Source organism: Xenia sp. Carnegie-2017, unplaced genomic scaffold, assembly GCF_021976095.1.
Source record: "Xenia sp. Carnegie-2017 unplaced genomic scaffold, XeniaSp_v1 HiC_scaffold_24, whole genome shotgun sequence".
NCBI lineage: Eukaryota > Metazoa > Cnidaria > Anthozoa > Malacalcyonacea > Xeniidae > Xenia > Xenia sp. Carnegie-2017.
The window spans coordinates 11,396,824-11,422,866 of record NW_025813487.1 but is presented as its reverse complement, the minus strand read 5'-3'; the positions used below and the strand labels follow the sequence as shown (position 1 = coordinate 11,422,866).

General features: G+C 35.6%; 2 protein-coding genes and 1 long non-coding RNA gene across 6 annotated transcripts in view; 2 read left to right on the top strand and 1 right to left on the bottom strand.

Moving 5' to 3' along the window:
• Positions 1-4,010: 4,010 nt before the first annotated feature.
• LOC124450710 (laminin subunit alpha-3-like) overlaps positions 4,011-26,043 on the bottom strand; it is a 31,382-nt gene continuing 9,349 nt past the window's right edge. Inside the window, exons 12-35 of one of the 4 annotated variants that reach the window (XM_047001348.1) lie at positions 25,711-25,969; positions 24,819-24,918; positions 24,370-24,529; positions 23,723-23,849; positions 23,391-23,563; positions 22,228-22,509; positions 21,714-21,980; positions 20,931-21,119; positions 19,928-20,206; positions 18,906-19,233; positions 17,851-17,985; positions 17,413-17,621; positions 16,664-16,922; positions 16,171-16,270; positions 15,447-15,606; positions 15,226-15,349; positions 14,774-14,958; positions 13,757-13,987; positions 12,882-13,036; positions 12,679-12,796; positions 11,030-11,263; positions 10,346-10,621; positions 9,171-9,501; positions 4,011-4,219 (exon numbers count right to left, since the gene is read on the bottom strand). In XM_047001348.1, the coding sequence (XP_046857304.1) occupies positions 9,172-9,501; positions 10,346-10,621; positions 11,030-11,263; positions 12,679-12,796; positions 12,882-13,036; positions 13,757-13,987; positions 14,774-14,958; positions 15,226-15,349; positions 15,447-15,606; positions 16,171-16,270; positions 16,664-16,922; positions 17,413-17,621; positions 17,851-17,985; positions 18,906-19,233; positions 19,928-20,206; positions 20,931-21,119; positions 21,714-21,980; positions 22,228-22,509; positions 23,391-23,563; positions 23,723-23,849; positions 24,370-24,529; positions 24,819-24,918; positions 25,711-25,969 (4,680 nt within the window). In that variant the 3' untranslated portion in view covers positions 4,011-4,219; position 9,171. Of the gene's footprint in view, positions 4,220-8,218; positions 8,746-8,854; positions 9,502-10,345; positions 10,622-11,029; positions 11,264-12,678; positions 12,797-12,881; positions 13,037-13,756; positions 13,988-14,773; positions 14,959-15,225; positions 15,350-15,446; positions 15,607-16,170; positions 16,271-16,663; positions 16,923-17,412; positions 17,622-17,850; positions 17,986-18,905; positions 19,234-19,927; positions 20,207-20,930; positions 21,120-21,713; positions 21,981-22,227; positions 22,510-23,390; positions 23,564-23,722; positions 23,850-24,369; positions 24,530-24,818; positions 24,919-25,710; positions 25,970-26,043 lie in introns of those variants that run through there. The other 3 variants (XM_047001349.1, XM_047001350.1, XM_047001351.1) reach the window with 3 other exon arrangements.
• Positions 4,850-6,684, top strand: LOC124450712. The gene is made up of 2 exons (XR_006950180.1): positions 4,850-5,018; positions 6,198-6,684. It is a non-coding gene; the product is annotated as an uncharacterized LOC124450712 (long non-coding RNA).
• LOC124452138 (tetratricopeptide repeat protein 28-like) lies at positions 7,325-8,992 on the top strand. The gene is made up of 2 exons (XM_047002727.1): positions 7,325-7,775; positions 8,112-8,992. Exons 1-2 carry the CDS (start codon positions 7,325-7,327, stop codon positions 8,180-8,182), a joined length of 522 nt encoding a protein of 173 aa, XP_046858683.1. The 3' UTR covers positions 8,183-8,992.

Genomic DNA, 26,043 nt, shown 5'->3' with positions numbered 1-26,043 from the left:
AAAAGCCCTTAAATCACAAACTCAATTTTAAGTGCACCTGAAAAGCGCTTGAAAATAGGCAACATGACAACTCCTTACGAACTTCTTAAATTTTGACTGCAATATTTTCTTTTCAAGTGAAATTTTTTGCCTCTGGAAAAATACAAAATGTCTAGTTCATTACGGTAATGAGTTTGTAATTCTTTATTTTTTGTACAAAAACGCGTCGCTTTTACAGTAATTGTATCTGAAAACACACCTTACTCAATACTCATGCTGAGTACCACAGGAACACATTACAAAAATTTAAATTTCAATCACTCAAAATTTATGTTTTTGCTCTTGGAAGGTCCTTAAAAAGTCTACAATCTTGAACAAAGAAGTAGCACTACGTCTCTAACTAGTCTTAGTCTCTCTTTGTGGCATTAACAGAAACTTTCTTTTATGCCCTCTTTCAAGATTAGTTTTACCTTTCAAGTTTATTGATCAATCTCTACAGCCAAGCATTTTTAATATTAAAAAGCGAATGTATAGCTATTGCAAGAAACACGAAAGGATTTGATAGCCAATCGCAATCTTTCCAAAATGTTCATTGAAGATTTTTTATGCATATCCTGTCTAGCCTTGTCGCTGCTTGTTCTTAAATGCCGCAATTACTTGCATGTATATTTCTCGAAGTACAGTGATTAATATTTCATTGAAATCTAATTAAAGTTAGTCGAAATCATGCAACACGTTTTAAATGTGGATATGAAGGATTTTTAGGGAGTTGAATTGAAGTATGCTTTTAAAATTTCCTTTCCTCCTTGACGGATTTCTCCTCAATATGAAACCATTATATAACCATGGTTTTCAAAGACAACTTCTGCAAAAGGTTGCAATTTATTGAATAATTCAGTAATTTGTTTAGTAAAAGTTTATTTGTGTAACTAATGTTGCCATGTAAATGAGGCTAAAGAAAGATTGAAATTTGCTGAAAGTGTGGTTTGATTAACAATTTATATAATCGTTGATGGTATATTAGCTAGCGGTCATTCATGTTTTGTTGCCTTGTTCTTGCGGAACTTCACATTATATAGAAAGCAATGGCCTCATTGCATACATGTCAACAACACCAAGGTATGTTAAAAAGAAAAACTCGAATTAGTTTTGTCATGAAGGAAGAAACAATTGATTCATGGCAACAATCTAGTTTTCCAAAAGTTTCTTGATTGCATTCAGGAAAACAGAGCTTTTGAAACAGGTCTAAGAATACGTGTTTTATATTTACTGTTTGTTGAGTGAAGAAGACATAGGCACAGTAAAGGGAGTATATATACAGTAGGTCCACTTCGCTGTGCAACTGGCTGCTGTATTTTTAATTAGATTACTGGCTGTAGTTAGCCATTTCATCATTCCCATTGGTCAAAAAAAGCAATTGACTGCCTGCCACTATGGTAATCACATGCGTAATAATACATGCGTAGCACGAAAAAATTCAGTGGAGTGGCTCTACTCTATATTCACTGTACTGTACAGGAGACCTTGATTGTTCACTTATGGGTTATTGCTTGTGTGACCTGCACGGGCAAATTAAAAACGGGGGAAGAAATGGGATTAGTCTTTTTAAATTTAATATGAAAACTAAATCCTATACTTCCAAATAGCCAAATAAAAGCATTTTTGAAGTCTGAATGTTCTTTAATTTCGAAGTTCTTTAGGCAGGTGTTCAAAATACTGCAGAATTATTTACATAATCCTGTTTTGACGTTCCGATCATCTCCATGACATCTTACTTCCAAAGTTAATATTTGTAAACGTCAGCTGTATCGCCTGTCATAAATGAGACAACATTTGCGAAGGTGTCTTCGCTGTTGGAACAATATTTTCTGATGAGTACAGTAAAAGTAATTCATTGAAATGCAATGAAGACCTTCGGATTAAATTAAACAATAAAACTTTATTGATTGAGACAGGCAATAAAATAAGTGCATTATTTGCACACTGTGTCATTCAGAAATGTGTCCTTGTAAATGAAAATATGTGTCCTTTGGAAAAAGAACCAAAATATATTCTATTCTATATTTCTTATCATTCAAATGACAGTAATGCTTTTGTCATTTGAGTTTGCAAAAATTTGCACCGAAATTGGCGCGACTTCTGACGTAAAATTTGTTGCGTATACTTGTTTATTTTTTGGATTTGCTTGTACAGGTAATAAAGAGGTAACTCCCATCACATGGGTCTACCATTTTCACTAAGTCTCCTATTTACATTGCAGATACGGTATAAGTAAAACTGCGATATAATAGCGAATATGAAAAGACCTTTCTTGTATCTAAAACTTCTTGGCTTAACAAGTCTGAATTCAAGCCAACTGCCAACTTCCCAAATAAAAGCAATCGATAAAAAGGAAATGATAATGATTTATGCATACACAAAGCGCTAAAATCTACAGACTGAAGGTAAATCCTTGCATCGGTATATCGGTAACATTATTCGATAAAGCCCTACTCGATTAAACGTAAAGTACTTTTGGCTGGTGATATATACATATGTCTTCAACATCTATAATAGTTGACATGCTCACTTTATATCGTACACAGTGCTAATTAAAGTATATAAACTTGGTTATTTTGGCATTCTAAGTCATGCATATACCCTTACGCCCTCAAAAGATACGTTAAACAAGTCATCAAAATTCACTAGCATGCTAATATTCGTAAATATTGTAGTATTGAGTTAGCTACTCACTTCAACGTCCATAGGCTTGTGTGCATAGCCATTTTCTTGAGAATTTTCCCATCTCCTCATACTTTCAAAATAAGCAATAGAACCTTTCCTCCACACGCAGTCTTCCCATAAATGTTGAAAGTTCGTTTAACCAATTTCGCAGATTTTGCGTTCGATTAAAAATTCGAGTAGTCCAAGAAACTTCGTTTGCCTGGTATTAGAATGGAGTTTCTTAACTTATGCTCATTATTTTCAACATGAAGGCACAACACACTAAAAAATTGAACGCTTTTGTTCAAAAGGATTAGAAAACAATACAAGAAACACTGGGGATTAACAGCGAGAAAAACAAATGCTTATAAGGTGGAAAATGATTGCAAAAAAGATCACATTCTTTAATTGCAACCAATATTCACGAACTTATAAAAAAATGTGGTTCACCCACGACGGCTGGTGGCCACAACAGCATAAATAAAATGTTCTTTTGTATAAGATTACCAACATGGCGATGGTGACGTAACATGCATTTCATCTATGCTTAAATATCTTCGGTCAACCGTGCCAAAGACATAATACCTTTTACATTACCCAAATAAAAATCAGAACTTGATGAATTGATGAATGTATGATCGTTTGACCACGTTTTACATCAGTCATGACTTTAATATGGCGTCCCAAAAGTGAAATTGACGAAAACTTTTAGAAGGGTATGCAAGGGCAACTAACCTCCCCCATTTAGATAAGATTGAGTTCGCAGGAAAAAGTGCAAAACAAAATACTCTGATACATTTCAACAGTTATAGATACTATACAAGAAAATACAACGTGATTTTTCTGGAAAGATTTGCTTGAACAACTTTGTTTGGCCTTAAATTCCCGTCAGCTTAGTTATCAAACAATATTGGCTTTTGATTTTAATGAAGTTTCATGTACAAATTATACACAACAATGCTAATTCAAATGAAAACGCAGCAGATCCGAATGTTTTAAATGGTTCTAACCCAGTAAAGCTATTGTATATAATGCTTGATAATTTCGAACAGATATTAAGATCATTGTTTTTGAATACACAATGAACTCGATCCAAACCCTAGGCCCTCCCCGCTAACCCTCGACAATTCCAATAATTTATTGATAACAAAAAAACTTATTGGTTACAAGTTATAACGTTTGAATCGGGTGGGAAAACAAAAGAGAAAAATATTGAGATGTGATAGAGTCTCGTCGTGGCTCATCTTGATAAATATTTTTTATCGATAAGCGGTGTCGCATATCTTCAGGGCATTCTGACCCCAACCAGGGTTCAAATTATGCCCCTGTTTAAAAGAGAGTAAATTTATTTGAAAATTATTTCATCCAATTACATTGTGACTAGATGATAACTACTACATTTTCGCTACATTGTCATTACATAGTGACTCACTGTTTCATAAGAGTAGACATTATACAACATTTCAAAAAGTCGTCCTTTGATAAGAGACGACATTAACAACATTTTCTAAAGTTGCCATTCGATAGGAGGCGACACCTGAAAATTAAAGTCATCTTTTAATCATAAAGACGTGTAAAATATACGTATGTATAACTCATGTTTTAAAATTCTACGAACAAATAGGTCGTTTCAAGTACGTTTAAATGATTCCAAGTGGGGGTTATGCAAATTATAGCAATTATAACGCACTCCATTCTTTTCAAATTTTCTAAAATACTTTAAATAACATGTGTGGGCATGAAAATAACGTAGCAATTGAAATTTAAAAAGTACGCTCTGTTTTCCATTGCTTTAGTGAGCTGAGAGACTTGAGAAGTTGTTCAGCCGAACAAGTTTTGAAAATGGCAATGACTCAACGAAAACTAAAGAAGTTTTACAATTCTATAAAGATATTGAACTTGTATTATACACGAAATTATAAACTTAATTGAGCATTTCAACGAAACAATCAACTACGCAGCATTTTATAAAGTGTTTTAAAGCAACGACTTACTCGAAATAATGAATAACGATTGTGATAAAACAGGTGTCTTGATGTTCAATAATTGAAAAAATTTCTGAATCCTTGGTAACAAGTCAAAACATCGAGAATAAAGTCAAGTTAAATGTTTCGACGTTACGTAGCGTATGTTAGTCGTGTTTACAGTGCGTAACATACACAACAAAGGCTCTCTCACGATGGAAGATATTGACGATATAACAGCTACGCTACTGGAATGGAGGTGTGTTCATGGAACGAAGATCTAAAACTATATTTGCAGCGAAAGCATAAAGTTTTAATCAAAGGAAGAAGTTAAAATCTCGCTAAACATTAGACAAAAACACATTTTTGAAGGTAGGTTTTACCAAGAAAGATAAATCAAGTCTCATGAATGTCAGTTTCGATTTCGTCAACTATATGACAAAACAATTGGCCGTTTCAACACTTCTGTATACACGGAAAATTGAGTTCAGATAAACGTTTTCTAATATTCTTTAAGTCCGATAAAAACGACAAGATCTTTGCACTCATCTTACAGTTTGATGTGCAACTCGATATGTTTCAGTGCGTTAGCCCCAGCCATCTTGTTACAAATATTTTAAAGACTGTGTAAGTGTATTATAGATCAGTAGCAAAAAACTAGTTTTTATTCGGATGCAATGATTTGAATACCAATAGTATAGTTTCAAACTATTAGTCTGATTTCATAAAGAATCTATACGACGGAAACTTACGCATTTGGGGGGTGAATTCATTTCGAACGACGACAATTCTAATTATTATATTACATTTCTTGGGCAAACGACAAAATTTTCCGTTATTTGTGTCAGTCGGATTTTCCAAGAAATGGCTGTAAAACCTAGACGACGCAACGAAATTTCTTTGCACTTGGTTCGTTTTGTGTTGGCATAACTAAATATGGGTGTTTAAATATGACGAGGGTGAGCGACCACAGTGGCTTCTATATACGTCACTGCACGGAAAGGAGTCCCCACTTAAATTATAAAGCTTTTAGAGCATTTTTAATTGAACTTTCTCTATTGTGATAGTTTTCTCTGAAGTAATTTTCAAGTTGATGCAAGACGATTATTGATATTTAGTAAGCTATGTATCAACATACTATGAATACTGCGAAAACCTTTAAGTAAATTTGTCTTGTGATAAATACTGGATTGCTTCAATTTCCCAAAATCATTTAAGAGCTTCTCGCCGAATCTAGGTAAGTTGGGCTTTTAAAAATTGTATGTGCAGAGAACGTCGCAATAATAATGTAGATATAGTATTGGTATTGCTCTCCTATAGGCTATAAAGTGGGATCCGCACTTAGAAATAATTAGACGTTTGAGGACACAAATACGTTTCAGGCTCACAACGCCAATTGCAGCATTCGAAGTTTAGTGCGAAATAAAAAAGTAAGAACTTCAGCAAAAACTAATTTATGCTGGTAAAAACCACGCCACTCTTATATCTATAAAATTCTACGATTTCTCAGAATACGAACTGCGAAGTTGATCATGTTTTTGTTGAATATAGCCAATGATGATTGGAGATTGACTTACCTAAGGGGGAAAGGCAGTACTTAATATGCAGTTTCCAAGTAAAAGTCGCCACAAGCTACACAAGTTTGAACGACCAATTACAGGATCACAATATCGCTTTACCTGCTCTTTGTTAAATTAATAATGAGATCGGGAATGCGCAGAAAATGGGAATAATGGCGACAAAAGAAAGACATAACGGCAGTAATGTTGAATTGTCCGACTCAACTGAAATAGATAAAGAAACGGTAGAGAATGAAAGGGATACGGTAGATATTGAAAGGGATAACCTTCAGAGTCAGATATCTAATTATAAAATGATTATTGAGAAAGCCAAGAAAGCAAAGAAATGGATTGATGAAGCCAATGCTCAAAATGATTTAGGTATGATATGCATAATTAAAAGCCAGTGTCTCGTTTAAGAATTGAGGGAATAAGGTTTCGTGTAAGAATAAATTCGATTTAAGATTAGAGCATAAAAACATCAAAGTTTCAATACCAGATGAAGACACTATAACAGAATGATAAAGCCCCAACGTTTTAAATTAAGTCACTCCTGGTGAACATAATTGACTGGAGTATATAAAAAATCCTGTTTCAACGTTTTCTGAAGAAGACACTAGGCTGAAATACAACTCAAATTTCAACATTAGATCACTCCTTGTGAAACACTAGACTGAAGAATATAAGGACTCGAGTCTCAATATAAAATTACGCATATTAAACAAAATAGATTAAGTATTTTAGAATTCCAGTTTACCTTTAAATCACTCCCGAAGAGGATACTAGACTGGACTTTATAAGAACTCGAGTTTTAATAACAAATCACCCCTGATGAAAACACTAGACTGAAACATAAAAGGACTCGAATTTCAATATAATAACACTCTGGACAAAACACTAAACACAAGTACGTGCATAAGACTAGTGCTTCAACCTTAGATTAATTCAATTAAAAGCATCATAAGACGTAGCAAAACAGCTAAAATTCGAACATCACAAAGGTATGAGAGTTCTCCACTGATATAAGAGCATTAACGTAAGAAATACGACGACTTAAATTTAAAGATTAAACTTGAGTTTTTACAAACAAATCAGAGGGAATGTAGTCAATATTTTAATATGTTAGGAATAGTCTATCACAAAGTCGGTCGCAACAAACAAGCCATCGCTTGCTTCGAACGTCAACTGGCTTTGTCAACTATTCAGAATGACAGACGAATTAAACGACGAGCGCTTTGCAACCTGGGATGCGCTTCAAGACAAGCTCAAGACTATGGCCGCGCGCTTGACTGCTTTGAAGAAGGACTGGAGTTGGCGAAGATAGAAAACGACAAAAAGGCCGAAGGCAAATTCCTGAACAACTTAGCGCGTGCCTACGAGTGTATGGCGGATTTCGAGAAAGCCATTAAATACTACGAGATGCGATTGAAGTTGGCGGTGTCTGTACGCAATAAAATCGCAGAAACTAAATGCTACGCAAGCATTGGCAATGTTTTGCACGTCTCAGGAAACATCCGGGAAAGTATCAAATATTTTGAACGTGCTGCGGTTTGCATCAAACTGAAAATAGGTAAGATCACGTGAACATTTTCACATGAAAAGTTTCTTTATTAGGAGTGATTTGATTTGGGAACTTGGTGCCTTCATCAGAAGTGATCTGTTGTTGAAACTGGTATCGTAATATACTCCAGTCTTGTGCCTTTATAAGAGTGATCTGATGTTAAAACTTGAGTTCTTATAAACTCCAGTGTAGTGTCTTCATTAGGAGTGATCTGATGTTGGAACTTGAGTCCTTATATAGTCCAGTCAAGTGCCTTTGTCAGAAGTGATCTGATAACAATACCTGAGTCTTTACATACTCCAGGATCGGTCCGTGCAATGAAACATAACTTTCCTTAATTTACAGTTACAAACAATCAGCAAGCAACAGCATGGCAACATAGCGAATCAAACAATAGCCTAGATGAGCGATCATAAAGACGAGGTAACAACTTCAGATTCAAACCAAAGAAATGAACAAATATAAAGTTTAATTTCTACGATGTCTTCTTTCAGTTGCTGTTTGTCTGTTTTTATCAAGCAAACAGTCGCTGAAAGAACACATCAAGGAGATATATGCAAAACAATGGCAGTATTACACTCTTTTACTCCAAGTGTTTTGAAAGTGTTGCGCTATGCATCAATAAGTTCAAGTTTCACTAGGAAAAACTCTTATTAAAAACAACTATTGTACTTAACAGAGTGCACCCAGAAACACATTCCAAGTGGAATACTTTGGGTAATGCTGCATGAAATGAAAGTGTGTAAAAACTAGTAAGTAAAAAGTATTATATAAAGGATCGAAATCAGCAAAAATACTTGTTAAAATAATCAAACTATAAATTATATATATATATATGTATTGGACTGTATATACATGAAATTGGAAGTCTGTGGTATTGTCGGAATGCATACAGCTAGCATTTTGGCCATGTAGCAGAAAACTTTGCTATGAAAATTTCTGTAAAGTGACTTTCTTTGCTGCAAGGTTTGTCAAGATCCTGTAAAGGAGTTTTGAACTGAAGTCAAAGTAAACGTGGACAAAATGCACAAGAAAAAAGGTTGTCATATCAAAAGAAATTTGATAAAGAAAAAACACGTGAATACAAGTGACGAGTTTTGCTGTTGTTCTATTCCGCGAAATTGACTTAAATTTTTTTTTAATGGTTTACAAACGAGTATTTTCTGCTTTTTACAAAATGAGAAAACATTTATTAAGAGATAATAAAGGTTTGTGATAAACTCTTAGACGCCGATCTTATTGTTGACAACATATTTATCTCATTACATATACATCCCTGCAAGCTCATCATGCCTTGTCTATGAATAGAAATATGCACTACGACTGAAACTCTCAGTGCATGCTGCGTAACATAACCTAAAAATTAATAGCAAAAATATGGTCGATTATATGAAACTTTCAAACCTTATCTACGCCTGCAGTTCGGGAAGCCAGTGTAACCACCTCTACATTTGTCGCATTTTCGTCCGACAATATTGGCTTTGCACGTGCATTGCCCACCAAATTGCTCACATGAGGACGACATCGAGCCGCGCCCGTTGCAATCACACGCAGCCAAATCGCCATTGAACATCGTTGTCATTTTGAATACGGACTGCTTACAAAACTCGTCGGAGCTGTTGATGACGAGATGGTTCCTGCCACATTGTTTGATGAACCTCGTTGCCAAGTTTACCGGCAGTTGTTTTTCCATGTCGTTTGTAAAATGACGGTTTGGCACAAACAGAACATAGTCCTAGAAAAAATGGGTTATGGATTTGACGTCAGTGAGCTTTAGCAAGCAACTTTCTAAGGACATTTTCGAAAAAATTCCAGTGTCATTCTTCTTCTAAATTACTAATACATGCACATGTCAAATGATGTATCACTGGAAAAACAAACCCCGCTTTCATTTTCAATGAGGAATCTGATAAAGACACTATTAGCTAGTTCGCTTGATTCTTCGGCTACTGCTATTCTACAAAACGATCATATGTTTAGTTCACGTAGGTTCCTAGGTTTGATATTACATGAAGTGCAGGAACGTTGAGCTAAGCCTTACCCAAATCCCCTGCACAATCTCAAATAAGCAGTATTAGATCTGTTGTTCCCTAAACACTGAATGCTCACTGTTCATATACTGGGCATGCGCCAAAGAAAGAAAGTGTCACGAATGAGTCTTACCACACATGGTCAAATTAATAAAAAAAATTCTTTCTCAACACTATCGCTGTTAAGAGCACGAAAGCGCTCATTTATTAATTCAAAAATTAAGAGTGAGGATGCGATTCATATTAAAAAATCGGTTTTTTTGAGAGACAGCAAATCAAAACGATGGCAGAATAGAATTAAAAAAGAGGGTCAAAAAATCAAATGAGTGGAAGGGTAAAAATAAAAGCAGAGGAGAGGTATCTCGCAGCTAAACTGTGAAACTTGTGCAGATGTAGGATTGCTTTTTTTATTCACACTGACTTAGATAAAGTAAATTGAAAGATCGAAATATTTTTTTACTAAGCTTTGTAGTCGTACTCTACCTTTTTATATACTATTCAAAAAATCAAGTTCCATGGTTGTTAACAAAAAGTGTAAGGTATACTTACAATCCACACTTCTCTATCGGGAGCATCTTTATTCAAAATAGTGATATCTAAATTCGCGCTGATGTACAGCGATCGAGGCATGTCGGTAGTTTTATCTCGGGCAAGCGCTCGGCAACCGCCCACGTTCGGGCAATGTTGGAACTTGAGGTATAAAGCTGTGACGCGACCACTCTCGAGAATGATCTTTCCTTTGTAATCACCGTAGGACGGCTGATAATAATGCACGATGACTATGTAACGGCCTGGAGCAATCGTACTCCTAATACGAAGGGATACCTGGAGAAGATTTATTGATAGTTAGGGACACTGGGAGATGAGGCAGTGGGAATGTGATATAATACGTAAAAGAAATCAAGAAAATTAATATCATATGTACCGTCCTCCTAATAAAACCCGAGCATTATGGAGATGAAGTAGCTACATCAACGTCTTATGTTGTATGTTATAAGCGTAGACAAGATCAAATTTATTGATGTTTACTTTGATTTTTTTTCATGTATTACTGCGCAAGTTCATGAGAAAAAAAACATCGAAGACTTGATTTGCCAAACGAATAAACATTCTTACACGTAAGCCGATTACGAAACGATACGATACAATATGACACGATACAATACGACACGTCACGATACAAAATGCGTTTAATGAGTAGAACGCAGCTTTCAGGCCGTTTACATTATTTACCGGCGAAGATAATTTACGTACTCCGTCTCCAGCAAGATAAGCAGCTCGAACTGAGGAATCGAGTGCCAAACTCGGTCGCATCCCACCGCCACTAGTCTCCGCTTCCACCTTAATGGCTCTGCTAGGAATGGGATAAGTAGTCAATAAGCAAGTACCGTTTGATTTAACGCAGTATTCCCCAGGCTGAATGTACTCCATGCTCCATTTCTTTATCGGGATAATGATCACGGATTCCTAACAAGATAACAACAAAAGTATGACGGTAAGAATTAGGTTGTACGTGCAAGGCCTGCTTTTTGGGAGGCAAGTTTGCTGGATACGAAAGCGGAAAGATTTTTAGAAAGGGAAAGGTTATTACAGGTTATATCACTTTAGAAGGTTATTACAGGGTTGCCAGGTGGTCTGGGGATGAAATAGCTAAAGAGCGGATAAAAAGTAGCCATGCAATTTGGCCAAAATGAAGCAAAAATCGAGATTTAGCGTACATCTTTATTTTGTATTTTCTATAACTATTTCACCAATAATTTATGAGTTTCACTGAAATAAAGCAAAAATCAAGAAATTCGGCCTTTTTAGGCCAAACTGACATCCCCCGGGTTATTAAAGTATCGCTGAAGTTAAAATTAAGAAAACTGAGCGTAGATATAACTGTCACTCAGTGATTAATGCTAAGAATCCAATCGTCCCAAAGCCAAGGGTACCAGACAATGATTTCTGAATGGGCTGAGTGGTAATATCAATTTCGAATATCGTATATAATTGTTTTAGAGGATGGGGGGGGGAGGGAGAGAAATAGCTGACGACTTACACCACTGCCCTATATTCGGTCACAATAATTCCAACTTTAAGCCGATTTCCACATCGCCCTTATAATACCGTAGCGTATCGTTGAGCATGAGCAGTTTGAAAATAGATTTTGAAGTAGTATACTTTCTCAATCTACTTTTGAGTGATTTTTGCTTGTCTGAAATTAACATTTTGCGTACTTCGAAAAGATTAATCAATGAAAAGAGCTGAAATCTTTAATTCAAACCCGTGATTTATACTACATGTCAGTGCCTTATTTTCGGTCCAATCGACCATTTAATAACTCTCCATTATCTCAGCATCTTACAGGATATTCTCAGCATTTTACAGGGTGTCCTCAGAAAAAAACGGGACCCACGTTTGGCGAACAAGTAGCTATTGCAGAATGAAGTATCTTATGCAGATTTTCTTTTAATGCTTATATAATATATAATTATATAAGCATTAAAAGAAAATCTGCATAAGATACTTCAGAAAATCTGCATAAGATACTTCATTCTGCAATAGCTATTTGTTCCACCTGCTTATTTAAGTTACTCACTAGTTTGTCAATGTTCGTTGCAACTTATGGAAAATATGATTACGTTTTTGTGGCTGCTCTAACTTAGATAATGTCGCTTTCATTTTACAAAGCTCTTCCGTAATTAATTTGAGACCAAAATCCGTTTATGATACTACTTTTAACTTGGTTTGCTTTGACTAATACCATACAAACCCTATGAAATCCCAGTGGCACAGAACTGTCAAGTGCAATAAGCTGTTGTGAATGCTAGTTATATTATTATGCATAATAATTTCAGCGAGCACATAATTATTTGTGCGGTAGATTACAACATACATACCAACGAAACCACGGTATTTGCACTAATAGTCAAATGGTTCTTCGAGTTCGATAAAAGACCGAAGGCTTTCACTTTGTTCTGGTAGTCTGTAGCAACCTGACGACATCCAAACGTGTATCTATGCAATTGAACACAGAAGAAAATTATTCTTACACGACCACTACACAACTCTAAATTTTGACAACAAAGCACAGTGATCTTACTTGCAATAAAATGTTCGTATTTGACCAACTTGGTGACCGAACCCAGCCCTTACATCAATGAACAAACTGCTGACAGCTTTTGTTTCCTGGTAGTAGGTTACCATCAAAACATAAGAACCATACTTCGTCGTAGGCAGCGGTAGATACAACTGGTTCTAAAAAAAAAGAAAAACCTTATGAAAATTCCATATGTTTGAAGCAAGGATTCTTGCATATGAAGGTCTCTGTAATAAGATCTTGGATACATATAGGCCTAGCATACTTAGGTCTTGAATACTAAGGTCTATCATACTGAAGTCTTTCATACTAAGGTCTTGTAATATTCAAGTCTAGCATACTAAGATCTTTCATGCTATAGTCTTGAATACTAAGGTCTTGCATACTAAGGTCTTGTAATATTCGGGTCTAGCATACTAAGCTCTTGCATACTAATTAAGGGATGAAAACTAAGGTCTGGCATAGTAAGGTCTTGCATACAAAGGTCTTGTATAGAAAGGTCTTGCATACTAAGGTCTTGATACTAATCTCATTATATAACAAGATCTTTTATTTTAAAGTTACACATCGCAAAATGTTGCACATGAGTGTCTTAGTATACCAAGGTCTTGCATGCTAAGGTCTTGTCTATTGAAGTCTTTTAATACTAAGGTCTTGCATACAACAAAATCATAGGCAGTGATTTAAAGTTAAAACTTGAAAGTATAGATTTTTCATTCAGTCTTTAAAAGCATTGATCTCATACTAAAACTATATTTCTAGAGATCCCTAGTTCACTGTCTTCACCGACAATGAACTTACGTTAAAATATTTCTTCCTAAACACTGCACTGGTTCAGCATTTTAAGAAATTTAAGCTTTGACTGTACGACTGCTCACCCTGTTGTTTAGAACGTGATAACTGGTAAATGGTGTATAGGGAAGTATGCTAGGAGCACCAGACAATACTCCCATTTTAGCACGTACAGTAACCGCATCGGCTCGCACGACGGACAAATACTTATAGTCAACACAGAACTCTGTTTGCGTATTGACGACGCACGGCTCTTCGACACGACGTCTTACATGCGTCGCCTTGTAATAGTCCTCCGGAAGCATGACAAGGTAATCCTGAAAGCAAACAAGAATGTTGTGTCGTTTTTAAGGAGTGAGATCAAAACAAAACCGCAAGTGATACAAATATCATACTCTGCATACAGAATAAATTACCATAATACGTAACGCTACAATGGTTGAGAAAATAGGAATCCACGATAAAATACAAATTCGTAGAACACAATAGTAATAGTAATAATAAATATTAATAATTGGCTGAGAATAAATAATCATAAAATCCACCTCTATTTTTGCGTATTCACGTGGCCTAGAGTAGACCAAGAAAATCTGTAAACTTTCATGCTAAATAACTATGGTAGGGTTTAGAGACTTAATGATGCCCTTTGATTTACAAAGGACGTCATAAAATATTGCGGCGTTCAATTTCACCTCATCCTTCAACAAACAGAATTTCTTCATGCGGTCACAATTCATTTTTATGAGTGCATCAAAGATGCTAAAGCTATACTATTGTGTTCACACAAAGAAGCTGAGAGAACAAAATAATTTCGACCAAGGAGGATGCAGATGAAAACCAATGACCTATAACCCAATCTACTGGATACCTGACTCCACCAAAATCCTATGGTTGCGAGTGACGCAGGTCGCCATCTTGAAAGGTGGCAAAACGAGCGATACGTACGACTAAAATTAGCTTATTCAGCGTAGATATATAGTTATGTTTCATTAAGAGTCTCGTTCTTGCCTCACCTTGACACGGCAGTAGGGGATTGGGTTCTAAATCATTGGTTAACTCACATTGTTAAGTCATCTTTTTTTACTATTGTCAATAGAACTAACCAGAAGCAATTTTGACGGTGCTACAAACAAGGAGATTCGCCATTTTCCTCGACTAAGGAAAAACTCTGTCTCACGGGCGCCTTCCTTCACAGTCAGAAATTCGGCGTAGACTTTCCGTCGCGTTGACGTGGGTTTGAATTGCAGCGAGACGACTACAACGCTCTTGTAGCCTTGAGGCAGAGCATCTATCGAGAAACACAGGCACGTAGTAAGAAAGGTTTAAGAGGGTTCGGAATTGGGATAAACCATGTAATTTCATCATTAAGTAGCATTTGTTCTATATTTAAACTCAACCGACCAGACAGTCTGGTGACATAGAAATTACAACAATAATTTCTTTGTGAATTATATATGTAAACCCACTTGATGAGATTAAACGCTGTCGAAAGTTGCGGTATCCTGTGAGAAGGGCTTAACTGTCCCTTCCAACGTTATTGTTATAATGAGCTTACCAACATTTCGCGTCGGTGAGATTGTCACCTGACCACGGGTTGACCAGTAGGAATCCAAAGAATATCGAATCAAAAGACGATATTTGGTCGGTCTAGGAATGGCTACGATTATATCGAACGAGTTCTGAAGGAAAATAAAACTGAGGATAAATTTAGAGACTTTTTAAAATACACAGAGAGGGGTTGTCCTTGAAAAGTTTCAAGTCTTAAGATTTCGTCACCTGGTTGTTCAGCGTGGGAACATAACCACGACCGAAGAAATCTGGGAATTCTGATTGGTTGTAGCGAAAACGCAATGGCCGCGATGAGTCCGTTATCCCATCCTCGAACTCGGCACGGATGTGGTGCAAGTCTCGCTCGTAGTACCTACTTGATTTTAATCTAAAAATGATCAATTTAAATTTATGTAAAAAAATAGTCCGAGTCCCATGATTGGTTTAATTTTTTCGTTTTTCTTAACTACAGAGAAGCTTGATGACGGGATAAGGGGGCAGGATTTTGATTTAGAAAAGAAAGAAAAAGCCTCAACGAAGAGTCATTTAAAAGAATTCATATGATGAAGAACGTCATTGTTTCTTTTACAGGGCTACGTTAGGAGCATTTGATAGTATTTACGATTACTCGATGAGGGCCAGTTAAACAATAGTAAATAACCAGCTCGGCTTGCGTGCGCTGTTTTGTCGAGCAAAAAGTCATTAATTGTCAAAAATTTGGAGAGTACTATGCATTTATCCTTGCGAGTTGCGGCAACATAGAGGACAAGGGATTTTCGATCTTGATTGTACAGTATGAGAATCATTTGCAGAGTGGTCTCCTCCATAAAAGTAAAATTTAAATGCTAGACAAAAAAATCAGGGGGACTTTCTGAATAATTTTGCCTGTGGCCCCCATGTGTGGTGTCATTTTTAATAAAATGCATAAAAATCTTAATAGTAAAGCACTTACTGATCACATTTTTTCCCACCAACATTGCTTTTGCAGGAGCAATTCCCAGTGTTCTTGTCACATATATTGTCCAATGAGCCACCGTAGTTACAACCACAGCCTGTAAAAAAATTCCAAAATTTCACAAACAACACCACTGCACAAAGCCCTTAAGTTTAACTTTATAGTCACTATGTAGATACACATTTAAGGGTTTACTGAAATAACTTAATGTAATATGTTGGAATAAAAATTTTCAATTATTGATATAATTTATTTCTATATAAATTTATTTTTATAAGGTCACTTCTAGACGAAGACTGGAGTATAAAGCAAAGCAAGTTAAATCAATCCTGATTAAGATATTAGACTGGTCACAGGAGAATTAAAAGACACAAGTTTCAACATCAAGTCATTGCTTACAAAAGCTATTAAAGTTTTAATGTATTACATAACTCCTGCCTGTAGCACTCGAAAGAGCTGAAATTAAGCCATCAATATTTATACATAGTACCTTTGCAACCAAATACACTGTAATCTCTTAAGGAAGTTGAACCATCTTTACATACTGAACACGAGAGACGCGCCACGCGTGGCTTACACGAGCACTGTCCAGAGACTTTATCGCAATTCTTAAGTTTACTGTTCGTACCGAGATCGCTACACGAGCATTTCTGACAACCTTTTGGATTGCTGAAGCGTAGATTGTAATAGAAATCTTTACAAGTGTCACAGTATTCACCGCGGACGTTTTCTTTGCATTTACATACGATCTGAAAGTATACCAGAAGATTTGTCACCGAAAATAAACGTTTTAAAATTAGTTACACAACCGCCACGTGTTTACTCCCCCCCTGGGAATAAACGTTTGCGACGTTATTGCTATCCACTAAAATTTTTATTGCATTCACTGAACTAGCACAAAGAAAAGTATTGTATTTATTGAGATAGCACAAAGAAATCTTTTGCATTCACTGAGCTAGCAAAAAGAAATCTATTGCATTCACAGGTCATAAAAGATTCTATAGCATTTATTGAGCCAGCACAAACAAATTTATTGCATTCACCAAGCAAATACAGAGAAATTTAAAACATTCACTAAGTAAATCCAAAAAAATCTGCGAGTTGTGAATAAAAAACAAGACCTTTAGAAATAAACTTATTGTGAAATTTTTCACTAAATTACTCGCAAGAAAGATTTTTGTTTATTGCAACATGTTTTTTGAAACTTTATTCGACTACTTCAAAATATGAAATTCTCACCGCTTGCGTGGAATTGCATCCCGAGACTGACCCCTCGACAGGTTTTATACCAGAAACATCACAGTTACATTCTTTGCATTCAGGAAAACCAAAGAATCCAACTCGACATCTGTCGCACTTTTTCCCACCATAGGCTCTCCGACATTGACATTGTCCAGAGGTTGAGCCACAGAACATGCTCAGTGAGCCTTGTATGTCGCAATTACACGCTAAGCGAAAAAAAAAGCAAACATGTTTGACAGTTTATTATCTGTTACAGGTATGATAAGGCAATATGACTGCACTTAGGTCGCAGCATTAGTCGTAAATTGGTCATAAGAAAACAGGTTAAAAGGACACTTACGGTAGAGATGAAAAGCTTATGTCGCATGATATCTAACGTACGAAATCTGACTTCTTCCAGACTATCTTATAACTAAAGTAACTATAAATACATACGTTTACAAGTGGGAAACATGAAGTACCCAGATTTACAGCGATTGCAGCTTCGACCGGAGAAGTTCGGTTTACATTTACATCTTCCACGACGATCACAGTTAACACGTTCAACTCCTCGAGGATCACAGGTACATGCTGAAAAAACAACAATAATAGATGTTAAATATTGATATATCAACGCAAGTGGTTACAATTTGTATCATTGATGATGGCATTTCAAATTGATAGTTATAAAAAACAATGACAACTACGCATTGCATTGTTGTAACGCGAGAAATGTTAGTGGCAATGTAATGTCTGGTGGTTGACATAACATCAATGCAATAAAATAGAGAGTTATTCTTGTCTTCAAGCCAAACGTTGTATGAAAAGTGGCAGGTACATAGTGAAAAATAGCGTCTACGACAAACATTTTCTAAAAAACATTTTAAATAAATTGAACATAAAAACTAATAATCGGGATGAAGTTACAGTCATAAACGTCGCTCTTAGGATGTACTGATATGTTGCGATACTTTTGCTCGAGTTGCGCTTTGCTCTCAAATTTCAGCAGTCTAAATAATACATGGAGTTCGTGTTTTCCTTTTGTGAAAGATAAATAGGATACATTCTATTTATCTAAGATAAAACGTTCGGGCATTCAAGAGAAAAAAGTGCAGCTAAAAGGTGAAATCAAAATGAAGATGCTAAGATCTTTCTTCTTTTCTTGTTGCTCAAATCGGTCATGGATAAGAAAACCTCGAAAATAAAAAGGTCAGTTTGAAGTTTCTTGAGTTGAAAATGTATTTTCGAAATCGGAAAATCCCTGTTTAAAGATATTTGGATCATGAGCTTGTATGAAGAGCATGAGCAATAGTCGACGCTTTCCCATTATTTTTAGCGGTGCAAAGCTTAGTGGTAACCATAACATTATTTATATAAAAGAATTTCAAGAAATGTTCGAACATTTTAATTAACAATTCTTGTTTCCTTTGATTGAATGTCGAAAAATAATCTATTGTTGACAACTCTGATCCTATAAAACTCCGGGTTAAATGAAAGACATGCGTGTTTACCTCGACAGTATGGAAATCCATAGTATCCCGAACGACATTCGGTGCACTGCCGCCCGATTATATTAGGTCTACGACAGGTGCACTGCCCGTGAATCTTGTTACAGTAGGGAGACGAAGCTCCAAAGAAGCTGCATCGACAACGGAACGCGCCATTATTGAAACTGGTAACAAGTGCAAAACTCGTATTGCGGCAATAGTTCGCTTCACTGGGATCAATTAGGTAATTGTTGCGACTGCATCTCTCTACCCAGGTGTTTGAACCGTCAGCAGGAGTGAATGATAAAACTCTATTGGAATAGCTCGCCAAAGGTATTCTGTAGACCCACGACTGCAAAAAAACAAACAAGTAAGAAAATAGGTAAACTAAGACAACAGATACAAGTAAGACAACAGATAAAAATAAAACAACAACTACAAGTAAGACAACAGATACAAGTAAGACAACAGATTCAAGTAAAACAACACATACAAGACAACAAAAACAAACAAGACAACAGATACAATTAAGACAACAGATACAAGTAAAACAACAGATATAAGTAATGAATGAACGAACAGATACAAGTAAAACAACAGATATAAGTAATGAATGAAAAACACATGAATAACACTCAGTGAAATTAATGTAATGAGATAAAATGATAACTGGGTCTGTAATATTTTACTTAAGCCCGATCTCAATAAGCAAGTTCAGCACGTAAATACCATTTTTAGTTGTAAATAATTTTTATGTTCATTTTTCTTCCGTTTAATGTATTCTCTAACTTTCATATGTGAATTAATTGTAAATATTTGCAATACTATCCTCATCTTAATCAACTGTAAGTCGTTTATCTCTATCTATATATTTAAGTATCACATTTTGTAACATATTCATTCAAACTGATGATGGCATAAGTTTGTCGAAACATGTCTGTATTAAAAAGTTTGTTCTCTATATTCATTGTATTATTTCAATTGTGCTTCTACGTCAATATGGAAATATTTTACTCTTAGCAAGTTTCTAATGACGCATTTCTTACCAGTTTCACTTGGCTTGCTAATGGATAACGAACTTGAATTCGAGTCGTTCCCTGTCTTATACGAAAATAACCTCTTCCATCACTAGATTTAACTTCAATACGACAAAACTCGGTATTTGGACAATATTTGAATTCAGCAACACCGCGCAACTCTGTACTAAAAGTTGTTATTGAAATCCGACCAATGACTGCGATGTTCTTAGTTTGCTGATATTGAATGATGATGACAAAATTGTCAAGTTTTCTGTTGAAGAATTCTCTGAATTGAACCAATGCATCCTGTAAAAAATTGAGACAGTCACGCTTGAAATTATATTAACCCCATGATTCCATGTTCGTCCCACTCACTACTGTCTTAATTAAGGGTGATTTGATGGGGAAATTTTAACCCTAATACACTCCAGTCAAGTGTCTTTACCAGAAGTGATCTGATGTTGACATTTGAGTACTTATATATTCCAGTCTAGTGTCTTCATTAATAAGACTGATCTGATGTTAAAACTTGCGTCACTTCTCTAGTCTAATGTATTCATCACGAATGATCTGATGTCGAAACCTGAGTCCTTATAAATACACTCCAGACGAGAGTCTTCATCAGAAATGATTTGATGTTAAAACTTGAGTTCTTATATACTCCAGTGTAGTGTATTCTTCAGGAGTGATCTTACATTGAAAATTTAGCCATATGTACACCAGTCTAGAATACTGCTCCATAGGGTGGTAGAACAATCGACAAATAAGGGACTCATATTCATAAATGCATGATATGCCGCATTAAGTTTCTTTGTATTGTATTGTTTTCTACGGTTAGTAGCATGCATATACCAATATGACCCCAATCCCAAATAATCAACTTTCCCGCAGCTTTGCTCCTATGGAATGATGTTATGTTGAAACTTTAGTCCTTACATTCTCTGGTCATCACAAAACTAAAGCTTTTAGACTTTTATATTCCAATCAAATATCTATAACATGTGATAATACTTTGTTGAAACTGATAAACCTTTTCCCTGCTCCCAGAAACACTGCCTACCCTTTGTACAACAGATTTTGACATCGTTCGATGCTGTTCAAACGTCGTTGGTCTTTCGTACGTTGATTGAGTACATTGATGTTGCAAAGATCGGCATAAGAAAGCAGGTTTGATGTAGCCTGGATGCCACGAGCTTCTCGGTATTGCTGATACGTAATCCTAAAACATATGAAACATCATAGTTAACATAATGAAACGTCACCAATAGCTGAAAACTGAAAATGCTCCACAAAATGTATGAAGTATTCAAATCGGTCAACATCCTAGAGGTTTCAGTTCAGCTATAGATAATTCAAATGCCAATCACTATTCATTCATTTAAAAAACTGTTATTTTCACCGAGTAGAAAAGTAAAATATTCAACAAAGAAATATTTTTATACGTCTCATCGTAATTATAGCCTTTCCTTGCATCTTGAAACAAATCTTCATTTCAAATAATAAAAATTTTCTACCAAAAATATGTGGTGGGAAACAAAAAGAAAGGGATTCGTTTTGAATAAACAGGCCTGCACTTCTAGAGAGGACTAAAGTGCTGTGTAACCAGGTCTACATCACCCACATGTGATAGGTAAAATAACAACAAAATTACTTGTAAGGCTATAAAATTTTGCCCTTGGGAAATTGTTATTATACATATGGGTTAATTTCGTCAGTTAATTAAGTACGATTTGTATGATAGCAAAATAAGAAAAGAATTTTGGGGGCCCTGTTTCCCTTCAACTAATGATGACATTAATTTGAAAGTACATACGACAGCAACATGCGCCTCTCTTGATGTAAACAGCTTAACTGGAGTTCGCCCTTTATCGAGATCAAAGAATTTCACGACCTTAGCGTCGGCTTTCATTGCAACTTGACGACAACCAAAGCGGTATTTACAAGGAACAATATATATGGCGCCAAAGTCACGATGAATGTAAATATCAATCTTGTGATGACTGTTCCCATTACTAATGTAATGAATGATGAAGGCGTAGAAACCAGATGATGGGATTGTAATGTCAATGGAGAAACGATGCTGAAATGTAGCAAAATCGGTAAATATTACATCAGCAATCATGTCCTCGTTTGTCTAATTCTAATTCTCATGTCATTCATGTGTTAAGTTGTCTTGTTTTCATTCTTATGTCATTCATGTCTTCACTTGTCTTGTTCTTCTTACGTAATTCATGTCTTTACTTGCCTTGTTCTTATTTTTACGTTATTCATGTCTTCATTTGTCTTGGTCTATATTATGTCATTTATGTCTTTATTCGTCTTTTTACCTGCTCATGATTCATTAAAACCAGCCGATTGCCACGCACTTCGTTCAACACTTTGGTACTGCTGTAATACTTCAAGCCCAGTTTATCGGTTTGTCCCCAGGCCTCTTTCGCAAAATAACCATTTTCGGCTTCATGTTTCACTGCATTTTTATCGGAAACTTCCGGATAACTATACATATCACAAATCCTGTCTCTCGAACTGTTGACAGCACACGGTTCGAAACGCTCTGTTTTCAATATTCGCCCGGTGTAGTATTCTTCTGGTAGAAAAACAACGCTATCCTAAACAAAAGCAATTAAATTTCATACAGCATGTAAACATTGACTTCTACTGAGCCTAAGCTATCAAGTCTCTTGTCAAAAGAAGAAGTTCTTTAACAGCGAGTCATCGGTCGTTTTTGCGTGAAGCAGCTGAGTGATACGCAATATAAAAATTAAAAGATGACAAGACTGGTAGAGAAGCTCGGCGTGATTTTACACTCGATAAAAAAAGAACTGCTCACGGGCATTATAGTATATTCAATGTTTAATGGTTCCTCCTCTTGCTTTATTTACCGGTTTGCATCGGATAGACAAGCTTGCTTATAGATTAAACTGATCTTTGGCGTCGATGATGACTATTATCATCTATTTTGACTGAACGAAGCCTGAGCGGTGTATTGTGAGTATATGTGATTATATGTGCATCATAATAATCTTTAACTATAGTTAAATCATTAAATAACAATCACCGAAAAAAAATAATGAACAGGTTGACACCACTCAGATCAGTTCTCATCTGTACTGTGTGAGATTTTTTTTAAAAATCATTCATATACATTAAATTGCACGCTCCAGATACAGACAAAAACTTTCACAAATAAAGCTCAATTAATGAAAAAATCAATGTTCAAAGTATTTCGCACCAAAACCTATAAAGAGTTGTATGCTTTGATAATGGCTTGTGTTGTATACATGACGTCAAAATTGGACTCAATCCTACAAAATTTGACTCGGTTCCATATTTGCATTTAGATTGTTACGAATCCAAACTTTTTGCATCGATATTTTATTTGTGCAAAGTTTTGGCTGCAAAACAATTCATACGAACATGTTTTTTTTAAATGCTCAAATACACCACCAAGAACCGCAAAAAAACCGTGGTCACCGATAGCAGCACTTACCATGTAAAAGTACTTGCTTTCGCAGAAAATGGTCAGCTTCCAGGCTCCTTTAAACATGAGTACCTCGTACGGTACATTGCTCTTTGACACAGAAAGTAAAGCACTGCGTTCTCTGTTCTCGTTTCTTGTCGAGGACATCGTCATGGAGAAGCTTCGAGCGAAGCCTGCAACGCCTGGGGTTGACAAAATAAACAGAACAGTAGTTTAGGATTAAGTTGGCAAATAGAGATCATAATTGACATTTGCTTTTTACTTAAAGATCGCAAATTTTGTCGTACACAGATTTGTTGACGACAAATTAATTTGATGCAAACGAACGTCTGAACTCTAACCTTCAGTCGGACTGACAGTAAATCTGACGTCAGTCGTCCATGGATAGCCAACGGGTTCGAATATACAACGAAATAGGATGCGATAAAGACTACGCCGAGGAATTTGAACCGTGAGCACGACACCAGACTGAAAAATAATAAAATAGAAACGCTAAGCGTGCATGTATCTTAAAAGCAAATGTCTATAAACCACTTTGTAACTTAGGAGATTTTATGGGGTCAAATACTGACAGCACTATGAACAATCGTAAAGCAACACTAGCTTGAGATGAAAAGATCTTTTACTAAAACACTACACACGAAACGATAAGTGCTCCTAATTGGAGGCAAACCATAACTAATACTGTTTTGATGTTGATACTTTGGACGCTGTTGTACCTAGCGCTGGTTACCTGTTGTCGCTGTAGTAAAGTAAATAATTCTGTGTGATCTTTAGAATTCAAATCGTTCATTCGATATAAACTCGAAATTTGCGTAATAATTTTGACAAAATCGATTTCTTAGTAAAAGAAACTACTTATGGGGAAGGTATAAGATCGAATTACATTAGACTCATCAGATCAATATTTTGTAAACTTTGTCGAAATTTTCTCTTGTGAAATCAACATTGGAGAACCACCAATACCTTGACACCATATCACGCTTACCTGTTCCGGTGAAAATTTCACGTATCCTTTCCACGAATACGAAGGGAAAATATTAGAATCAAATTCATACTTCACAGGTTTACCATTTGAAGCAATGCCATTCTCCACTTCAAACTTTATGTGATGCAAGGAAGGGAAGTATACAGTTCGACTCTCCAACCTAGGAATAGGAATACGTCATGTAATAATCAAAAGGTAATTTAACTGCACCCTTGGACGATCTTCTTCAAATATCCTAAACATTTTTCTTACTAAATAAATAATTTAGCAAGCTAATCAATGACCAATTAATAATAACTAACTTATTCACAACTGATCAAGAATAATTAAGCTTAATCATATCAGTGAAATTAATTGATTATAACGTAACTAACAAATAATAAGAGCCGAATCCCATTAACAACCGTGGCTGAGGCACATCGCGCGTAAAAAAAATTGGTTCATAATACCTGTCGCATTGTTCACCAGTGATGTGCTGACGACATCGACACTTGCCATTCCGTTTGTCACAGTTTCCATACAATGATCCACCAGGATTGCATTGACATGCTGAAACATATTTTTGTATACTTAAATGTTGCAACATATCACTTATGCTACTAGTAATTCCAGGTTATAACAGGTAAAGTTTCACTAAAAAATCATTTCAAAGTGACAGATATTTTACAACTGATAACTTACTATTTAAATACCGACTGAAGTGTTAAAGAAATTGTTAAGAAACGTTATGTTAGATTAATTTTGTTGTAAAGAGGTCACGTGAATCTATATTATAATGAGATTCATCTTGGGCGTGAAGCAAGAAAAGTGCGATGTAGTGAGTTGAAATAAAAAATCCAAACTAAAACTTCTTGAGTAATGTATATGAAAGAGTTTTATGCAGTGCGGTGTGCGAAGATCATATCTTCATTTAACTTTGTGAGTAAATTAGACTTAGAACAAGGGTACTTCAAAGTGACAGATATTTTACAACTGATAACTTATTATTTAAATACCGACTGAAGTATTAAAGAACTTATACAATCCTGGCTATGTGTCTTTATCGGGAGTAAACTGAGGTAAATAAAGACTCAAGTTTCAACATCAGATCACTCCAGATAAAGACAATAGACTGGAGTATATAAAAACTCAAGTTTCAACATCAGATCACTCCTTATATATAAAGACAATAGACTGGAGTATATAAGAACTCAAGTTTCAATATTAGATTACTCTTGATGAAGACACTAGACTGGATTACATAAGTTTTAACATCAGATTACTCCTGAAGAAGTCAAGAAACAATTGAATAAGAATACGAGAATTCAACATCACGTACGTATTGTTCAAGTTGTTAGCTACCTTGACATCCAAAGATATTTAACGACTGAAACGAGTGATAACCTCGCTTGCATTCGTAGCATTTTGTTCCCTGCATGAATGGCTTGCACGAGCATTTTCCAAGTCTGTCATCACATGATTCAAGGCCACCAATCGTGGCGCTCTTAAAGCACCCGCATGACCTACAGCCAAGCCTGTTACGTGGAGAGAAATCGTAGTAGAGATCCTTGCATCGGTTGCATGTTTCACCTCCAACGTTTTTCTTGCAAACACATTGAAACTGGAGTACATAAAATTGGAGAATATTAACACGGGAGCATATAGTTCAAACTAGAGTTATGTCATTGAAACTGA

Coding starts and splice junctions, on each gene's coding strand:
- LOC124452138 (XM_047002727.1), top strand. CDS start 7,325: ATGTTAGGAATAGTCTATCACAAAGTCGGTCGCAACAAACAAGCCATC. Junction 7,776..8,111: donor TTGCATCAAACTGAAAATAG/GTAAGATCACGT, acceptor CTTAATTTACAG/TTACAAACAATCAGCAAGCA.